The 20,491-nt window shown below is 46.3% G+C and overlaps 1 protein-coding gene across 1 annotated transcript in view; it reads left to right on the top strand.

Annotated features, from left to right (window-relative positions):
* GAP43 (growth associated protein 43) overlaps positions 1 to 20,491 on the top strand; it is a 58,366-nt gene that overhangs the window by 26,087 nt on the left and 11,788 nt on the right. The window contains exon 2 of the mRNA XM_027449614.3: positions 4,800 to 5,427. Coding sequence (XP_027305415.1) covers positions 4,800 to 5,427 — 628 coding nt within the window. The remainder of the gene's footprint in view (positions 1 to 4,799; positions 5,428 to 20,491) is intronic.

The raw sequence follows: 20,491 nt of genomic DNA, 5'->3' as shown, positions 1-20,491 counted from the left end.
GGGCTGAGATGTGCCTTGACCCCACAAATACTCCAGGTGACCAGTTGATTCAGCAGTGCTTCACCTGGTCAACAGAAGGAAAGGCTTCCACACATACCTTAGTGCAGGTGTCATGGAAATGGTATGACTTGGGATCCTTATGTCTTCGCATGGAGTACAAGGCCTTTTTTCCTTAATATGAGGGTATCTCTCCATCCCATCATCCAAAACACAAAGCCACGTGGCTGTTTCTCTGTCCTTCCTCTGTGGTTCCAGTACATTGCTCTATCTGCTCTTCTGAAAGGCAGATCAGCCCCTCTGATGCCAGGCAATGAGGTGCACCACAAGAGAGAAATGGATAGACAGCAAGCAAAGACAGAAACACAGTTTCCTCCTTTCTTGCTTTGCCTATGTGTGGCTGCAAATACACCGAACATCTGGAAAACATCTGATTTCTCCATACAACCTTTCTTGCCATACCAGCATGTAGGGTGTTTTGATGGGTCTAGAGGTTAAAGCAATGCCTTCTTCATTCTTTGACATGTTTTGATGCCTCTGTAAGCTTTGCTTGTGGAGATGGAAGGTAGAAAGGTGGCCAAATTAGAAATCTTGGGGCCATGGATCAAAGCAATTTCCACACTCCTGTTACCTAAGAACTAACAACCCCTTCCCTATCTGTGTCCTCAACATTCGTTTCTCATCTCCTAATCTGAGCTATGTGAGAGCAAGGAAAGTCTCACTCGCAGGAACAGTCTGCCTGGGAAGGGATGTCCTAGAAACCTGGAGGTGTGGCAGACAAGCAGATGGAGATGGTGAGAGGATCATCCCTCTCAGATCGGAAGGAGGATGTGGGCTGTGTAGATAGCAGCATAAAAGCTTAGCGGTGCATTTCATGAGGGCGAAGCTTTTCACATTGGCTTCAGTGGGTACGTGGGGATGTCCAAATGAAAAAGGATGTGTTTGGCTATGTATATCCCTTATTGCATTCATATAGCTATGTATCAACCAGCCGCAGTGTATTCAAGCCCTACCATTGAAGGATCTATGATTTGTTTCACACTAGATGAAACAGAGGACATTTTCTCCATGTGAAATGAGAATACATTGAATGCACACTTAAAAAATCACGAATATTTCAATACTAAGTACGAGTTTCCTTTACACATAAATGTGTAGATGAAAGGGGTTTGTGATTAAATAACAATATATGAAACTTATCCTTAGCAGATCTGATTTTTTTTTGGCTGGGGGCTCTATATTCTGTACAAACATGAATAATAATAGCCACTTTTATACCAGAAGCCACAGTGCTATGACCAAGTTGTCATACAGATAGATAAGACAGAGATTTCTTGTTTTCCACTGCGATGCTTTTGAATACATCCCGGCAAAGCTGACTCACCCTTTTAGCTTTCCAAGGAAGATAAATTGCTTTCCAGGAGCTTCGTTGTATACAGGTTATTTTTGAGCAGCTTCCTTAATTAAGGTTTATCTGCTGTGTGCATAATCCACAGATGAAGAGCCCTTGTCTCTTTCTGTGCGAACAGAAGATTCCCCCTGAACAATCTGTTTCTCACCCAGCCCATTGTTACACAACATGACATACATACCAGATAGATGTCGTGTCCTACCCCAGAAGTAGCTGCGGGCCAGTAGCCTGAAAATAAGTAATTTCAAATGCTCAGGATGCTTCAGTGGGGAAAACCTGAATAGAAATGGGATTCCTGAGGGCCACTAAGAGCCATCCAAGCTGGCACAGACACGCTATTAGTACATTTCTGACATTCATGACCTTAAACACCACCTCCGCCCCAGCCTCATATTCCTTATCCTTTATATCTGAATTGATGCTGAAAGTGCCCCGTTGGAAATACATTTTTCAACCGTGAACCTTGCGATCTGGCAAGGACTCAAACCTGATGTCATCCCAACTGGGATAAGAGGACAATGATGTCATCAGAAGAGCAAGAGAGCCTTTTAGCTCTGTAATGCAGTAGGTGTGGGTGGGAGCTTTCAGTCTGGCATCCTTGGAGAGAAAAAGCACTCTGCTTTTCCCTGCCAGGTAAAAGGTGAGCCCTGCAGGGCAGCAGAGTCACAGCTCTCCAGGATGTCATCTGTCAGAAGAGGAGGAGAGCCCACCCCGTGGCTCCCCTGGCTCCTGTTCCTGCTAGCAGCAGGAAGGAGAGAAGCCCTTGCAGGGCTACATAGCCCAGGTAACAGGGAAACCCTGGAGGAAGAAGTCACCAAGGCATGCAACAGGTCACATTTCATCAAAGCTGTCCTGGTTGGTTCAGAAGGTACCTGAGATGTGAGAGCAGCAAGGCCAGTGGCAAGAGGGGTCTCCCTTCAGTCAATGGTTTTCATCTTTTGTTCCAGGATTAACAATTTTGTCATGTTCACTTGTTTTGCAGGAATAGGATATATAGTACAGGAATTTTACTGTCTTGTAGGTATCTTTCTAGTCTCCCAGTCCTGCTGCTGTTTGAAATTGGCCACAGACCTTAATGAGAGAGAGTCAAAGCTAGGGCATCCAAATGTTACCTGGTGCTAGAATGGAATACCTAGTCCATGCCCATACTGCTGTGGCTTCAGTGTAATGCAAAAATATTCAAGCTTTCCATAAACAGGCTAGTCCATAATGTTGCCACAGTGATGCAGGACTTAGTGCAAACTGCAAAACTTGCCTAAGGAGCAGGGTAGATGAACCTGTGCAGGACTTCGCATAACATGTCTGGATCACAGCTGTTCCCCAGACATTCTAGTTTAAAGCTACTTTGGACTTGCTTCCATCCCCTTGTGCTGAAATGAGGTTGAAGAGCTTTCCCCAGATGCTGAATAACACAGTGCAACATTAGCTGTACAAGAAAAAGACACAGGTAAATGGTTACAACATGCGAATATCTGCATAGTCCTTACACATAACCATCCCCTGCTGCCTGATGAGCTGCCATGAACACAAAGGCCCAATTTCCAGACCACACCACCTAGTGCACTGGGGGAAGCGCAGCTATAACTGCTCAGCTCTGCCCTTCTGGTAGGTACAGCCACCATTTTGCTCCTAGGTGCCAGCAGGAACACAACCTCTTATGCCAAATCATGTATTACTATCAGTTGTACATTTATTCATAGGCTTTTTCACTCATTCCCTATATAAGTGTGCTGGTCTTGCTGCCAGGTTTCTGTCCTGGTGTGTACAGACCCATCCTCAGGTGTGTGGAGCAGCTCATGGTGATTTGGGGCTGCTCATACTTTGATCACCATACCCACTTAAGCTCATCTCTAGGGGATGATCCTGCTTGGGCACCAGTACCAGGGCAGGGGACTGTCCCAACTCGTGTCCCCAGAGGGATATGGTGGGCACCACCTCCGGCATACTGGTGGCCACGCGTTTGGCTCCCTGGCACCACTTTTCCCACACGTGGGTGCCTGACCCTGTCTCACGTCAGTGCTTGGGGGAATGACCACCTCCAGCCTGTTTCCCAGTGATTGCTGCCAGTGTGTCCCATCAGCTGCCACCCTCTTCACATGCATGGCATTTCCAGTGCCATGTGTGCATAACACAGCACCTCCTTCTCCCTTATTCTCTTTATGAGTGTGCTGATGGACTGTGTCTTCTCTCTGCTCTTCTGGTCCCAGGCCTTTCCCCATATGGCATCTCCCAGTTGCAGCAGCCTAAGGAGTGGTTTCCTCTTCCCACACAAGACAAAAATGCTCGCTATCTTTCTCAGCCAGCTCGTTTTCTTTCCTTTGTGACCTGAGCCAGCGTTGGAAATCAGGTGCAGACAGCAAAGAGGCCAGTGGCTCTGCTTCAGAGTGGCTCTTTTGAATGCTTCCCATTGGGAATATTAATAGGATGGTGTCCTTTCATCAATATGCAGCTGAGCTGCTACTTGCCCAAGAGCTGCTAAATTACTGGGCTGAAGCATGCGATGTCCTGTACATTCAGTGGGAGTTTGCAAGCAGAGCATTATCTGTCTGCAGCAGACCAGCATGAAGCACAGGCTCTGTTTTGGTCCCATTTAAGACTATAATGCATGTCTTAAGCCTAAAAAACACAGGGAATGTCTGTTCTGTGTTGTAAAGCTGAATTCCACCCAACAGAGAAATAATAATCATCTGCTGGAATGGGAAAGGCTGATATCTATCTGCCTATTACTCCTTCATTGAAACCATGAGTGGGGAGCAGAGAAAAAGTGCTTGAAGTGCTTGCAGACAAGGCATTTGTGAGGTGTGGATCCGTGTGTGTCTGGCAGCACGCATCTGCCGTAGGGTGGGCAGCAGTACTACTCTCTGCGGGCAATCCTGAGCCAAAAAGCTATAAAGCACAAAGCACTTGGTGTCATTAGAGTCACACACCTGTGCAACAAGGTAGCGTTAAAAGGGAACAAAGCCTCGAAGGCACAGGTGGATTTGGAAAGAGGGTGAAATTTGCCCTTGGAGAGTGTTTTGAAAATGACTAGGGGAAGAAGACTGGTACGTTTCAAAATGGATGGGAAAATAAATCATGGCAATAGTGACAACCCAGCTGGTGCAAGCCTTTCCACACAGCCAAGGTGCTCTCAGTGTCGCTGACAGAGATGATGAGGTGCTTGAAATTCCCTTTACAAAACCCCTGTGTCTGTTCAGCCCTAGGATGAAATTAGAGCCACCTGGCTTCAAAGCCATGCCAAATGGGAAGGTTGCTTCAAATCGTGTCACCTGTTAGGAGGAGGGAAAGGTGGGACACCCTAAATTAAACCAGAGCCTGGGCTACACCTGAGGAAGTCTTAACTTATCTACCTGTTTTCTCCCCTGCCTTCCTCCCTTGTTCTCTTTCCAAGGTTGAAAAAAATGAGGATGGGGACCAAAAGATTGAGCAAGATGGCATCAAACCAGAAGATAAAGCCCATAAGGCAGCCACCAAAATCCAGGCCAGCTTCCGCGGACACATAACAAGGAAAAAGCTCAAGGGAGAGAAGAAGGGGGATGCCCCAGCGTCTGAGAGCGAGGCTGCCGACAAGAAGGACGAAGGCCCTGCTGGCGGAGCGGCCGAGAACAAAGAGAGCGAGGCTCCCGCTGCCACAGAGGCTGCCGCCGCTGACAGTGCCCAGCTGGAGGAGGGCAGCAAAGACAGCAGCGCGCCAGCGGAGGAGAAAAAAGGAGACGGAGCCGCTGACACGGGCTCGGAGCAGCCAGCCCCACAGGCTGCCACTCCTGCTGCCTCCTCGGAGGAAAAGTCCGCTGCTGCCGCCGCCGCCGAAACGGAAAGTGCCACTAAAGCTTCCACTGATAACTCGCCGTCCTTGAAGGCTGACGAAGCCCAAGACAAAGAGGAGCCTAAACAAGCCGACGTGCCTGCTGCTGACACCACTGCCACCACCACCCCTGCCGCAGAGGATGCTACTGCCAAGGCAACAGCGCAACCCCAAATGGAGACAGTGGAGAGCAGCCAAACCGAAGAGAAGACAGGTGAGTGAATGCCTCGGCAGGGAGGGGGCCTCTCCAGAAATGGATATGCCTCCCTTGGTCTCCTGGGGATGTGTCTAGCCAGCAAAGGGATCAGAATGAGGGTTAACAAAGGAATCCATTTTAGGGGCAGGGGATGTGCATGCTCTTGCTTAACACTCTCTCCTCTGCTTCCCAGCAGCTTATGGAAAAACTGCATCTCCTCTTGAGGCTCTTGCTCCTCTAGGTGGATTTTCCATCCAGCCCTTTTTTTGTGTGGAGTCAGTCAGTTGTGGGGCTTGGAGGAGCCTGCAGAGATCCCAGGCTTTTCGTACTCTAAAGAGGGAGGTGAGCTTCCCCAGTCACACCAACACAGGCAGCTCCAGTGGGGCAACCAGCTTAAGCTGGAAATCCCACAAGGGAAAAGCCCTCTCATACTGCAGGAGGCCATTCATCCTTGCTGGTAGGATGGTAAAGAAGGGGCTAACAGGGTCTTTTTTTCCACCTGCCTATGAATGGGTGAAATTGTTGGTACAACCACATCCTTGTAAGGAATGTTTTATTATCAGTATCATTTGCATCCAAACCAGCAGTACTTTTAGCCTCTACTCAGACCAGCCTGTGGCAGCCATGCATATCACTTGCATGAATCTTTTCAACGTGTGTCAGCTGGGTTAGACCCACATGATAATAGGATCAGGTAGGGAAAGCGAAGCTTAAAGGCCCTGACAGCTCTGTGAATGAGGACAGAAGAGAGAGCTGAATACAAACAATCGCTCTAGGAGGTATTTTCAATTCTTTGCTCCTGACCAAGCTACAAGTCTGTTTAACTAGTTCCCCTGGGAAGAAGTGAAAAGTTTTGAGAGGCAAAAGTGAGCATTTTTTGGCAGTGGCATGGTGTTTACAAACCATAAAGAAAAGCTGTTATTGAATTACAATACTGAGACTTGTAGAAAACATGTCAAGGGCCTGAGGATGCTTTTGCTCTTGTTCTTTACCTTCCTTACATTATCAAAGAAAGATAACTTAAATAAAAGAATGTTTACATCAGAAGTAGGCACCATATGAAACTCAGTCAAGAGGAAGAGCCAAGCATAACTGGCCTCCACGTTCATGAGACACTCAGTTGTAGAAGGTATTCTGCATTCATTAGCTCATTAAGGAACAAATGTGGTCTATTAGCTTGAAGTTCATAAACAGCCTTATGTAAATGCTATAGAGCCCCTACATCCAGTCAAACATTTACCAATGTTTCATTTGTTCCACTATTTTTTTTGTCACAAATCACAATTCCTGCACTCTAATTAGACTTCCATCTTCATAGATAACTCAGGGCTTCAGGTAACTCTGTACCCACTCTGCAAAGTGGAAAGATAAGGAAGAACTTATCCAGAACAACCCATAAGCACTGAGAAAGGAGCTCATGCAAAACAATTGTGATTTAATGTGTGGGCGAGGGGAGCTGTCCTGAAGATTTTGACTCTAAGCTGAATGAACATAATAACAAAGAGATGCTTGTTTTACTTCCTTTCAGCTCAACGTTTCTAGAGATAAGCCTTGAACTTGCATCTGCCATGTTGGCTTTTTGTGATCCAGGTCTCCAGTTCTTTGTTTTCACTTTATACGATGAGTTGAGTGACAAAATAAATGTTATGTGATTAGAGAAATCCAATTTGGTATGTTGCATGCTGTACTTGTTTTTATACATGGGCAAAGGTATAAACATCAATGGTAAAAATAGGACAGAGTGAATCAGTGTTTTGGGGCTCTGTGTACACAGAATAATGAGTGCAAATTAACTCTTAGTTAAGATCTGCAATGCCTTATTCCTAAACAGGAATAGTGATTCTGTTTTGCATTAATATCCTATTTTTATTCAGATTAATCTGCTTTAATGGTTGGAGATAGGAAATTTATAGTAGCAGGCTATTTCATTTGCTTAATTTTACCTGTTTTCAATCATTGGTAATCAAAGAATGGTTTATTTCTATTCAGTATTCTGAGTTATTTGCAGCTATCTTCCCCATAGTCTTGTTGGCCTTAGCATCATTCGAAGTGGGGAACATTACAATTTAATACACATTTGCACATGATACTTATGTAAATAACCAGCCAATGGAATAAGTTATAAAATCTACAATCAAATATATATTTAAAAATGAGCTTTTAGTGATTATTTGACCATTCAAGTCTAGTATGTGCATCTGTTCAGACTCATTCACTATGCATGCAGTAATACTCAAGCTTACAAATGTTTGCAGAAGGCAAACATGGAAGGTGTGTGGCCACAGTTAAACTGATATTCTCTTTAAAATGTTAATGAATATAGATTTTTTCTAAATTCCAATTCAAGGGTGATATCAGCCTTCCAGTCACAAACTCGAACAGCTGGGTAAGTGCCCCCTGAGCCATGCAAGAAGGAAATGGAGAGAGATTAAACAGGTCTTCTTGTCCATCTCTTTGAGGATGCTGGGCTGTGTTCTAAAATACACTCTCCAGTACAATGTTCAGAATACTAAGAAGCTGCTTTTGCTTCAAAGCATCTTCCATAGAAGAGCATCATCACCATATTAAAGATCCCACAAACAGGAAATATTTCTTAATAGAAAGCCTAAGTTCTCTTTTTTCCCATCTTCATTGTGTTACTCCCTCTCGTCTCTTTAAGCCTCTGTTTCTCTCTTGGTACTCACTCCTTCCATAGGCTTAAAGACATGCCACAACATTTCTTCCAGTCTTTCCCCAGCAAACACAGCACTGGTGGTTGCTGGCATGGCTGCAATAGTTTGGTCATTCATGAAAGAGGGAGGGCTACCAAACATCTGCCACTTCAGTACTCCGCCAGCCTGGGGACAGATCCTCTTTCAGCTTCATCAATCCCCCTTCTCCCAGAAGTTGTCCCCTTGGCTTTCAAAGGTCATTTCTTATCGTTTCTGTGATCGAAGACTGGCACAGTAGCACGCCGTGTCAAGCTGCCAAAAATAAATCAAATTGGCTCCTCGCCAATGTCATCGGTTGGCTGGTTGCCATAGCATGCTTGGCTGCTACTACCGCGAGGCGTGCCGACCATGCTACTTCTGTGCTGTGATGATCATCTGCCTTGAATTTTACTACAATGGCTGTATCACATTATCTGTGGATGTCTTCCCTGGTGCAAACACAAGAAAAAGTCAACGATACTTCATATGCAGAGACTTTTCCCTTCATTTAAGGGCAGGACGAAAAAGAGAGTAAGAGAGGAAAGGGCTAACTAACAGATAAAGAGAACTGTATGATCTTTAATGCTTAATATTTAATGTTTCTGGAGCAGGAGAGAGGCTTGGTGATTCTTCATACCATTCCCTAATTCCCCTGACAGACCTCAGCCCTCCCTGTTATTCAGTTCTACATCCTCGACTTGTCTGTTGGTAATGGCTTAGGAAATGGCTTCGACCAACTGTCTTGTATCCAGTATTAGTTGTTCTCATATCCTGGGCATTCCCAGTTGTACAGTAGGGCAGTTTCTAAGCAATCCTCATTGTATGACCGCTGGGAAAAGCAGATGGATTCCGATCTGAGTAAGCCATGAAATGAGTTAGTGGGCTTTGTTCAGCAGCTTATGGAGGACTGAAGGAAGAAGGACATCTTTTAGTCTCTTCATGACTTCTGGAGGGCAACTCGCATGCTAGGATGTTGTTCTCTTATTTGAGCTTCCTTGTCAAGAAGCTTTCTTTTTATGATCCAGCTTTTGCCTCTTTGGAGTTGGAATTATGCTTAGAGAGGCTGCCTGAGATGCCAACCTACTCAAGAGGTCAAAACTGGTAGGAGGGAATTTATACATTACTTATGGATCATGATGTAAGATATATTCTAATCCATTTTGCATTGGCTTAAATCTGAAAAGTCTTCATCAAAGTCACTGCAAAGAGTCCACATTAATACATATTTGAGAGGAGATCAGCCCCCAGCACAGCAGACTATAGAAGATGGGATACTGTGTGCCTTACGGGGAGGAGAGAAGGTGAATACCACACAATGTTAGATTCTCTTTATACTTTCCAAGGCTCAGCTCCAAACCTGGCTAGCTCTCACATCAAAAGCACTCTCAGATTGTCAGGTAAGGATACAACAAAGCCCAGAAATGTGAAAGAGTAAATTGTGCCTAAGGAAACAAATTGGTCTTCTTTTGTTGGGAAATGAAGAATGCTTTCTCCTGCTTGATGAAATAGCTTTACAATGGAGCAGTTTCACAGCTGAAATGAAAAATCAGCCACATGACAATTGCTTTGCATGCATGTGAGCCCACAGTTCCCCCTGGGCCCTGTCTCCTGCATGCTGGGAGCACTGGGAGGCACTATCTTCTCTTCACTTCCTTAGAGAGAGCAAGTCCCTACAGATCCTTTTTCATGGTTTAGAGTTGAATTGGTTCTTTGTTTTCAGTTCAATCAGCATATTGATTGAAGGGCAATACTTGCTGCACCTAGAGAGCACTGGCTATATAAAGATTTGGAAAGGGAGACTGTCTATTGTCACGTACAAGCCAGAGGGTACAGCCTACGCCACACAAGAGGATTGCAGTTGTATAACCGGAGTTTTAGTCTTGGCCCATGGGTAGCTGGCAGGAGACAGAACACCCTCACTGCCATGCCTGTTTCACTAGAGCTTATCTCTGCTGCTACACCTGGCAGCTGAAGAAAGCAATGCAAATGCACCAGTCTTCCTGTGACTGCCCCAGAGGGAACAACTCTAAGCATGCATGCCAGCATTTTCCTGTCTGTAGTACTACTCAAGCAAAAAAGCAAGAATATAAATGCAATTTAGGTTGCCTGCTACGTGATGAAAGATGACAAAGTATGTGCCTAGTCCTCAGCTGCTTTGAAAGTTTTAACCTTTGCATTGTGCCTAGATGGGTACATGTGTTATGTATTTCAGAGCCTGCAAATCAGTTCAGATAAACTTGTGAGGGGCAGAGTTAGAAAAGGAGAATGTCATGATTTTCCAGAGAACAGGAAACCTACACGCCACCTGCAGCAGGTGCAGGATTTCCTTTTCTCTTGCAGAGTGAAATAGGGTCTCTGGTCCCATGAGTGCCTCAGATCTGCTTTTTTTTCCCAAATGAGATGTTCCTTACCCAGTAAAGGTGCGAGCAGTGCCATTGGTAAAGCAGGATCTGACCTGTTTTAATGAAATCCTAGGTGGCACTAAGCATATTTACTGATGACAAGGTGTGGGCTGACTTTGGAAAATGCCTTCAGAGCAGAGCAAATTAATCATTGTTCTGTACTAAGGGGTACCAGTTCTTTTGGGACCTCAATAAGAAAGGTGTGGACAGTCAAGGCTGGTTAACTGGTTTATTTTGTGAGAATGGAAATTACAGAAAAGATGACAACAATCCTACGTAACCACAGCTGTTGCAGTATCAGAAGAGCCCCTCCTCAATGATCACAGCACGCTGTGCAGAGTTCCTGTCTACTGTGAGGTTGGCCAGCCTCCCTGCTCTTCACATCTTTGTAGCATTTTTGTATGTGAGTAAAGTTATTGGTCTCATACCTGTACGGTACTGAACTTTCTAGATGGTGCATACAGTGGGGTTTGCTGAGGGTGTTATACTCTTACATGTCTCCATAGGAGGGAGCTCCACAGATGGTATTGTTAAAGGCAGTGCATACTGATGGCACGGTATGTGCTTTTGTTATATAGTGGTCACTCTCACAAACACACCAGTCTCTACAGCCAAGGCCCATGATTAAATTCAGCCTAGGTTCTGCACAAAATCAGTCTCTGTGTTACAATGTCTTCTGCAGTGACCCAGTACAACTGCACTCAGACCGTCTCCAGAAAACACTCCAAAATCCCCACATGGGAAGAAGCCTTCCTACCAGAAATGCTAGCCAGATTTTCAGGTGAGAAATGCTCAAATAGAAGACCAGTGGACAGAGCAGACAGACAGACAGACAATGAAACTTAAGTGGCAGCTGTTTGCTGTAGCTGCCAGCAGTGCTCTGCACCATCACCAGTGTCATCTCTTTATGCTAGGATCAAGTAGGCTGAGCTTTTCAGAGAGATATAAGCTTGCAGAGTATCAGCTGGAATTTACAGCTCCAAGGAACAGCATTTTATAGACAGCAGTACTGGCCCTGTGGTACAGATGACTGCTGTGCATTGAGGGATGGGACTGAGAAAGTTCACCAGGTCAGCATGATCAGATTAGTTAGACATTCCTCAAGTGCTGTATGATGGCTGCATTAATGCTGGATTATCGGGGCAGTTCAGTGATCACTTCCAATCTCTGCAGCAGCTCCGTGGAGTCTGGCAAGGTGAAGTTGTGCTCCTAAGGGACTGTGGGTCCGTGCAGAGGAATGTAAGAACTGCCAAGGCAGGTCAGACCTAACATCCATTCACTGTACTTCTCTAGCTGGAGATAGCACCAAATACTGCTGTAGGCAGATTTGGGATCAACTGCCCCTCTACAGCTAGGATCCATCCGTGTTCTCTGTCACATAGGATTTGGCTTAACAGTTAAAACATGATGTATTATCTCTTGATAGTAATTATAACTGGGGTTTTACGTGGCATATATAAATGCACAATATCTGGCTAAGCATTAACAGCTTTCCCAACTCCAACCAACTGTACAATGGCTAGAAAGATCACCGATGAATGGGCCACCATTGCCCTAAGTATCTTTCATTACTCATGTTCATCAGAGAGAGAACAAAAGCTCCTGGTAGCCCTACTTTACACTGTTGCTCATCGTATATAGCATCATATTGTATGTGCATATGTACAGATGGCATAGTACCATAGCCCTTGCTATTCCTATCTTTCCTGACAAAAACACAAGCAATGTTTTCAATTGCTTTTTGTGTGAAAGCACTCTCAGGCTTCTTAGCATCTTTGTTGCTTTTCGATGAACTTAAATCTCTTAAATCTACAAATGTCCTTTATGAGATGGGGTGACAAACACTGTATACGTTGTATACAATCCAGAAGAGGCTGTACTTGTATACATGTATTTCCAGAGAGGCATTATTTCTTCTCTTTTTCTCCTCATCCCAGTCCTTAGGCACACTAACATCTTGGCTTTTTGAACACAGCTACCCAATGGTCATGGATGACCGCAATGATATCCAGGTCCATTGTGGACATGAAAGTTCTCCTTTTTGTAAATGTACCACAAAAATATTATATTCCTCTGCATAGCTGTCTGTGTGATTGGGCAGTGGCCAAGAGAACCAAAGAAACGTAGGCAGTGGCAGGAGGTCTACAAGTCAATGGTTGGCATGAAGACAGGTGCTGGCATCAGGTGTCTGGGCTAGGTTCCATGTCCAGTTCTGGACCACCAGTAGACTGTCCGAAAGCCTAACTCAAGCTCGCTCAACTTGAACAGGTCTCTAAGCACAGTGTATTTCTCAAGACTGCATTCATACTGCAAGCCTGACATAAAGGAGGGTTTCCTCATTCCCTAGCTTTTCTCTCTTGGTATTGAATGTCTTTCAGGCAGGAAATAGATGAGATGCATGAAGTTAATGTATGGGGGGAAATTATGTGACAGAGTGATGCTGCTGTCTGCTTAGCTGTTCTCTGAAGGGAAGTTTGGTCGATTTTTTTCAAGTTAGTAGAGCTATGGCTTTCTTCCTGTTTTTGTATTCCCTGCTGAAGATTCCCCTTTGCACACATTTTAGCTCTAATATTCTATACCATATAAGAGGTCTTGATTTTATCATCTCCAATTGTGAATATGTGGTCTGTGGAAATGTGTCTTCTTCCTTTCTGTGTCTCTAGTGACATCACTGTCAGCATGGGACACTGAAACAGAGCTGAAAATCTCATCTGAGGTCTTGGCAGCCCTGAGTTGGACACCTGCCCTTTGCAGGGCTTCAGAGTAGTCAGGAAAAGAGCTACAGAAACCTGGACAGGGCCCAGAGATGCAAAGGAAAATGACAGGAAAATCTCCTAATGACAGAAAAAGTGAGACTCAAGGCTTCATGTAAATAAGTCTTAGATAGAGGTCATAAGGTCCCAATTATCCAGCGTTCAAAAGACCACTCACTTTCCAGCTGTACCTTAAGGCAACTGCAAATGAGTCCTCTTTTCATTATGAAAGAAAACAGAAGGTGTAAGCTGCTATTCAACCTCTCCATCTTCCTTCAGCAAGACACAGTAATTGGGAATGCTAATAATGATGACTGGACATTACCTGTAACCTACAGGGCTTAATGAAGAAGAAAATTTCTCTAACATTTAGAAGAGCATCCAAATCCCTATGCTAAAGTGGTGCAGTGCTGCAGAACCATAACTGTCAATGCATTGGATGGACAGGGAAAGGGGTGGGAGAGCAGGAGTGAGAGCTATGAGCAGTCTGCAGTAGCATTCCCCAGTGCTGCTGACTTTGGCAGAACTGTCTTGGCAGCTGTGAAAAATGTTTCAAGACCTTTCTGGATAACTACTTGAAGAGATGAAAAATGGGATAAAATAAAAATAATTAAAGTTAGAGCCGTGCGAAGTTATTTTTAAAAATATCTTTGCTATTCTTAAGCAATTTGGGCACCTGTTGATTTGGAAGTGACACAAGTCTCTAAGAAGGAGGAGGAAAGTTGAATGCAAGCTTGTGTGGACTAAGTCCACAACCGCCTGTTTTTTTGATAAGTGTAAGACTCCTTCCCCACACTGGGTCTGGACCTAGAAATAAAAGAGTCTTGACAGCTTGTTTTGCCTATCCCCAAATTTCTCTCTGAGCTTCCCCTCTTCCTCCATCTTTACTTCCATCTTTTACAGCCTGTCTGGAGGCAACACTCCCCAGCTATAGCTATATCTACATGGCTGGAATCTGAGCCTCACCAGTTTACCTAAGGCGAGGATTTCACATGTGATTTCAGCATGGGTGTTGTAAGGGATTCAGAGTAATCTTCAGTCATCAATACTGAAACAAGAGCTAAGACCCAGTCCTGGGCTGGACTCTGCCAAGCTGCACTTCAGGAAGATAAGCAAGGTGAAGGATTCTGTGGTCTTCGTTTCAGATCTGCTTGCAAGTGATCTGTATGTTTCTTTCCCTGTGTAGTGCTCAGTGTAGTATTGTAGCACTGCCCTTCTGCTTTCCCTTGTGGTTGGAAGAGGTGGTGGAACCCTCTCTGCATTGATGGGGTTTGATCAGAGGCTGCTGTAATGTGCACAACAGAAATCCTCTCTGGTCCTTTGTCTACAGTCTGTTATTCAGCTGTTACGTTAAGGGATGCAGATGGTCAAAGCGCAGTGAAAGGAAGTAACTTTATTGCCAAACAGTGAGTATGCACTGGCACAAGATCGCCTCCGTACCATACCTGGTCATCCTGTCCCCGTGTACAGCTCCTACTATGTGAGGAACCAGTGACTAAAAGATCCTTCAACAGCATAAGCAGTTTTGACATATGCCTTTAATATTTTATTTGGGGGTGAAGGTACTCTTTGCACAAACCCATCCCTGCACTGTCAAGCCTTAATCTGGAGACTTATCAGTGTGAACAGGCACAGTGCCAGGCACAGGGACTAAACTTTACCTCCTGTCCATGACACAACCTCTCCTGAACACACCTGATGCCCGGCAGCAAGTCACTGGGGAGAAATGCATGGCACTGCCACTGAATAGCACCAGTTCTGTGGATGAACGGCAGGCTTTGGTCTCAAGAGATGCTAACCCAGTACTGTTCATTGCACTCAATAAAGACACACAAAATGAGAAAGAAAACGTTTCTTTCTGCCTCAGGCTAGAAACCTTCTTCATAGCTGAAGCCAAATGACTGTGAGAAAGATGGATGGAGTCACTGATTTCTACCTCAGGGAACAAAGAGAAAATTCCAGCCATTCCTAAATGATGTAGTATACTTCTTGTCCTCATCTCTAGCAAAACACTCACATGTGTTTCTACCAAATAAAGGGCTTGAGCCTCGTTGCAGCTCAGACTACCTCCATGCAGAGCTTCTGAGTCCTGCCAGGCTAATTTTTTTTTTCTGTGAAGCACGTCTTCATTAAAGAACCCCTTAATTTGTCAATAATGAACATAACATACCAGTACATCCCAATGGTGGTATTTCTAGATAAAAGTAGTATGAGAAACTCTTGCCTGATTTTATAGTAGCTCATATGTGAGGGTCAGGTACTCCCTGAAGGGGACAGAAGACAAGATGGGCTTGTGACCTACAGAGGAAAACTGAAATCCAGGGAGCTTAACAAGCAAGCCATTGGGCTGCTGGCTGTGTGGACAATGTTTCCCCTGATGCTTCCTGCTGGAGATGTTCCATTTTGTATAAATTATTTATTATTTACTGGGGCTGGGATGCAGAGCTTGGTCTCTCCCATTCAAGATGAATGCCCTCACAGCCAGGCTACGGAGCCAATCTTCTCCTCTGGCCCAATGAATATTTAATGATTTATGGAAGTGGAACAGCTCCATCAGGAGAGGAAGAGCGAGAGAAACGTGTTCATTCAAGTAGAAATCCCACAACATCTCTTTGTGACCACCACGCAGGACCTGAGCCAAGGACCTTTGCAGTGAATAGGATCAGCCAGAGGACCAGGGGAGACAACATGAGCACAAAACGGTGGGGTGCCACTGCCTCCACTTCAGTGCAATTTCAGAGCAGCTCAGGCCTGGCCAAGTTCTTGCCCTAGATAGGGCTGGTTTCTGTGATGGTTGTCATCGAAATGATGACTCTCAACCAAGCTGAGAGTACAGGCTGCTTCACCTTGAGGAAGCTTCAGCTGTGCCACTCACAACCCAGATGAGCCTCCTGCTCCAGCGTTTTGGGTGGTGTAGCCTGACTGTGCACGAGACATGGGGCTGACACGCTGTGCCCCTATGAGGTGTCCCCGACCTGCTGGGTGCCCTCGTTAATCAGTTCATTGCCCTTCTGATCGAACTGTTTTAGTGGAAAGCCAATTAAACCAAGATGACTACTGTGGGGCAGCCGCCCCGATGCACTTGGTGCAGAGCTCACAACATTTGGAGGATGGAAAGTCCCTCCTGCAGAAGGCAACCTGGTAGAGGGTAAAAACCACTTCCTTATTTGAACTAAACCCAGAACTACTGATGCTAGCTGCTGCCCCTTCACAGGAACAGATTTCCCAGGATTGTTCCTCCTGTGTCCCAGCTCCATGCCGTGCCCTCGGTTCCTGTCGCTGTCCCCAGAGAGCAGAGCTCAGCGCCTGCCCCTCTGCTCCCCTCGTGAGGGAGCTGCAGGCCGCCATGAGGCCTCCCCTCAGCCTGCTCTGCTCTGGGCTCAGCAAACCAAGGGACCTGTTCCTTGAGCTGTTCCTCATATTTCTTGCCCTCTAGACCCTTCACCATCTTAGTTGCCTTCCTTTGGACACTCTCTAATAGTTTTATGTCCTTCGCATACTGTGCAGCCTAGAAATGCACACAGTACTCGAGGCGAGGCCGCAGCAGCACAAAACAGAGATAGACAATCCCTTACCTCAACCTGCTCGCAGTGCTGTGCCTGATGCACCCCAGGGTAGGGTTGGCCCTTTTGGCTGCCAGGGCACGCTGCTGGCTTATATTCAGCCTGGCATCGACCACACCCCCCAGATCTAATCTGTGAGGTCACAAACCAGGCAGCATCAGGCTTTTGTGGCGTGAGCTAGGAAGGTGCCCGGCTGTCCATCCAGCTTTTCAGGATGAGTGCTGTGAATCCTGCTCTTTCCACCCCTGGAGGGCCATGATTAAGCAGTCTCAGCTAATGGATTTGGGGTTGAGAGGAGGGTTGCTCTGCGCCAGCACTGCCACTCCGCCTTTTCTCTGATTGTGGATTTCCCCACACGTGTTCATGGTTCAAAATCCCTCCTCCTATATCCAGGCTGTCAGAACCTGCGTGGTGACATCCTCATGTTGAAACAAACAGCAAAGGCTCCCAGTCGCTTCGGTGGGAACAGCATTAAGCCTGAAATGCCTCCCAGAGAGCTGCAGCTGTGTTTTGGTGCCCGTTCTGCACAAGCACATTGGGATCCCGCATGTGTGCACACCAGCTGTGCATATGGGAAATATTAATAATATCCTGATGGAAAGAGCTGGTGTTGTTGATGTTGCAACTGCTGGGGACAGTTATTGACGAGAAGGCTGTGGAAGGCCTGACAACAGGCATTTAATTCATTTTAGCATCAGATTTGCAGAGCCTTGGTGTATGAAGATGGACTGCAACAAACTAACGATCTCTAAATGAAATTTCTCTTTCGCTTCAGCACAAAATGGGAGAATGGCAAAGGGGAGAAAAAGAGACATTTTATATCCTCTCCTTGATTGTAATTCCCTGCCTTCAGCTAGATCAATATCACTTCTGCTAGAGATGGAGGCTGCCTTTGGTTTCCATGGCAATCTGGGTTGTTGGAGGCTTGCAGGCTCCATGAATCCCCAATTTATCAGCCTTCTAGGGTTTAATAATGGAGACAAGCAGTCAGGCTGCTTATGAATGGCACATGTCTTTTGGTCTGGGGGAAGGGAGGCGGGCGTGTGGTTTGTAGTAAGGGCTGCAGCAATTTGTTTCCCTGTCACTGACAGCTGAAGGGGGAGGAGAACAAGGGGAGGAGCAGCACATTAATTCTGGATGCACCGAAGGAATTTCTAGACCTTTTTGCTGCAATTATGGAAGATTTCCTCCTCTGGCCTCTTTTCCCTGAGCAACATTGCTGAGGCAGGGGAAGAGAGCAACCTCAGAGCCTGCCCTATGTGACAAGGTGGGAGCTGTAGACTGAGAACCCAAAAGCTCCAGCACCGCACGTTTCCTTCTTGTCCTGAGCCCTCTTTATTTCAGGATCAGCAGTGCATGAATGCCAGCAGGCTGCCATTGTTTTGGGTTCATTTTTCTTCCCCTACTGATCCTACCACAATTGCCAGGCTGATCAGCAGAGCTGTCACTTGCTGTGCTACTCTCTGTGCATCTGCCAGAACTATCCAAATGTGCACCTCCATCCCCAGATTGCTGTAAGCTTCACTCCCAGAATTAATCAGTTTTCTGGGATTGTCCTGGCTGTATGGCAATCACTATCAGTCACTTCAGTAAGGCCACCTTTGGCGCACGTGGCCACAATCAGCTCTGGGTGTTTCCATTTCTTCTTATCTTTCCTCTGATTTCTTCCCTATCATCTCATAGGGCAATCACAGTAAAGAGGCTAAAGAATAAATGGATGCATCTTGTCAAGACCCTGGTACTCTCTTTTCACATGCATTCTGTTTCCAAACCATCCTCCAGCGTTTAACCCAGCAAGAAGGAAAAGCTGGGTGACACAACAGAACACTGTTGCACGAGATCAGAGGTCAGAGGTTGGACTCGATGGTCTTGAGGTCTCTTCCAACCTAGACAATTCTGTGATTCTGTAAAATCCACATCCTCCTGTGAGATGGGGACTTCTTGTTTTCCAATGCATCAGCCAAGAGCAGCTGCCAAGTGTTACATTCCACAGCTGGAAGCCAGTAAAAATATCTGTAATCAAGCTGTTCAAATCGCAAGGTATTTAAGGAATTTAAAAAGGTAGCCTTTATGGTCTGCAGGACCCATGTGAAATCTACAGGGGCAGGGAAGGCGAAGAGCAAACAACTGGTGGGTTATTTCTCCTCAGGTCTTCCTGTTTCAGGGAGGTAAAGTAATGAATGCCGTTCTTCTCCCTCCCATCTTGTGACGGCTTGTGGGGATATTACTGAGATTGCTGCACCATTTTGGCCTGAAATTAGGACTTTGTGGAATTTCAGAAATCACAGGCCTTTTTTCTGAGTAGCAGGGCCAAGGTGCAGCACCTATGAAGGTGCTGCTGTGTGCGGAGGAGCTGGCTGAGGCTGGAAGGAAGAGCTGAGGAGACTCAGCCTCATGGGTACACCACAGGCTCTTGGGTGACCACAGCCCAGCTCTTCATACTGTGCTCCCTCTAAAATGCAGATAAAAGCCTTTGCTTTTCTGGCTGGGATGCCACAAAAATTAAATACTTCCACGATTGCGAGTTAGGCCATCGTTATGGTGTTGAAGACCAGTGCTTACATTGCTGTCTGCCTGTAGCAATTTGGGAAGGTCACAATGGAGACAGCTCTTGACCTTCACAAAGGTCCGCGTTTGTCATAAATGTATGAATTGGTTATTATAGCCTACATGATCTGTACGTATATGTATATATCCTGTATGATCTGGATATTATATCCAAAAAGACCAGTACATCACCCTGCTGGAAAGTCAAGCAGTGCAAGCACCCTTGGGCTGCATTTGCTTGCAACTGTGATGGCAGCTGAGAATGAGGTGTTGGTAGAGGAGATGTGTCAGATGGCCTGAAGAACCTCACCACTCCTGTAGGCTTCTTCCAGTCCTAGCTGGATTGCAATCCTTGTTAGATCGATATAGGTACTGTGCATGGGAAGCCTGGGCCAAAAGTGCTGGCGCTAGGCAGGAATAAAACACCTGCCAGCAGCAGGCATGCCATTTGTCTCAGCCTTCAGGCTTGGCTGCATCCATGCATGCGGGAAGGAAACGGCACCGGGAGAGAGGAGAGCCACTCCTTTCCCACTCCTCAGGAAGCAAAAATGTTTGCCAATGTAGCTGTAACAGGGTTAACACCTCACATTCGCGAGGAACATCCCCCCTCTCCTCTCTCCACCCTCGTCCTCCACCACTCCCATGTCTCTGGAGACCTCTCCGCTCCCGCCCGGCAGCCCAAGTTGGGAGTTTCCATGGCAACTCGGCAGCTGGTGTCTAGACACTGTGAAAGATGCTTCGCAATGGAGCCGGGAGCCTGACTCCCTTGGTACCCCCTCCCCGCTGCCGTGCACCCCCAGCTCCGCTCCCCCCTTCCCACCCTTGCAGGATGCCGACGCACGGTGGGATTTCCACGGTGCTGGGGACCAAAGGCACCGGGAGGGAGGGGAAGGAAGGAGGGGAAATCCCTCATTTCCCTGCTTCTTTGCCTGCTTCTTTTCAGCAGTTACAGGGCAGCTCTCTGGGACCTCCTGCCTGCTACTTGCAGCAGGGACATCCCACCCCACCACCTTCTTGCAGGGTGTGCTGAGGGGATGCAGGTCTCCCAGGTGCCGCGTGCCCTTCAAGACCCCCAGGGCTCACAGGAACCATGTAGCACCCTGGGTCTGTCTGTAGCAAGCGAGGAG

This window comes from Anas platyrhynchos, chromosome 1 (genome assembly GCF_047663525.1).
Source record: "Anas platyrhynchos isolate ZD024472 breed Pekin duck chromosome 1, IASCAAS_PekinDuck_T2T, whole genome shotgun sequence".
NCBI lineage: Eukaryota > Metazoa > Chordata > Aves > Anseriformes > Anatidae > Anas > Anas platyrhynchos.
Note: the sequence above shows the minus strand (reverse complement) of the source record. Positions and strands in the feature narration are given on the sequence as shown.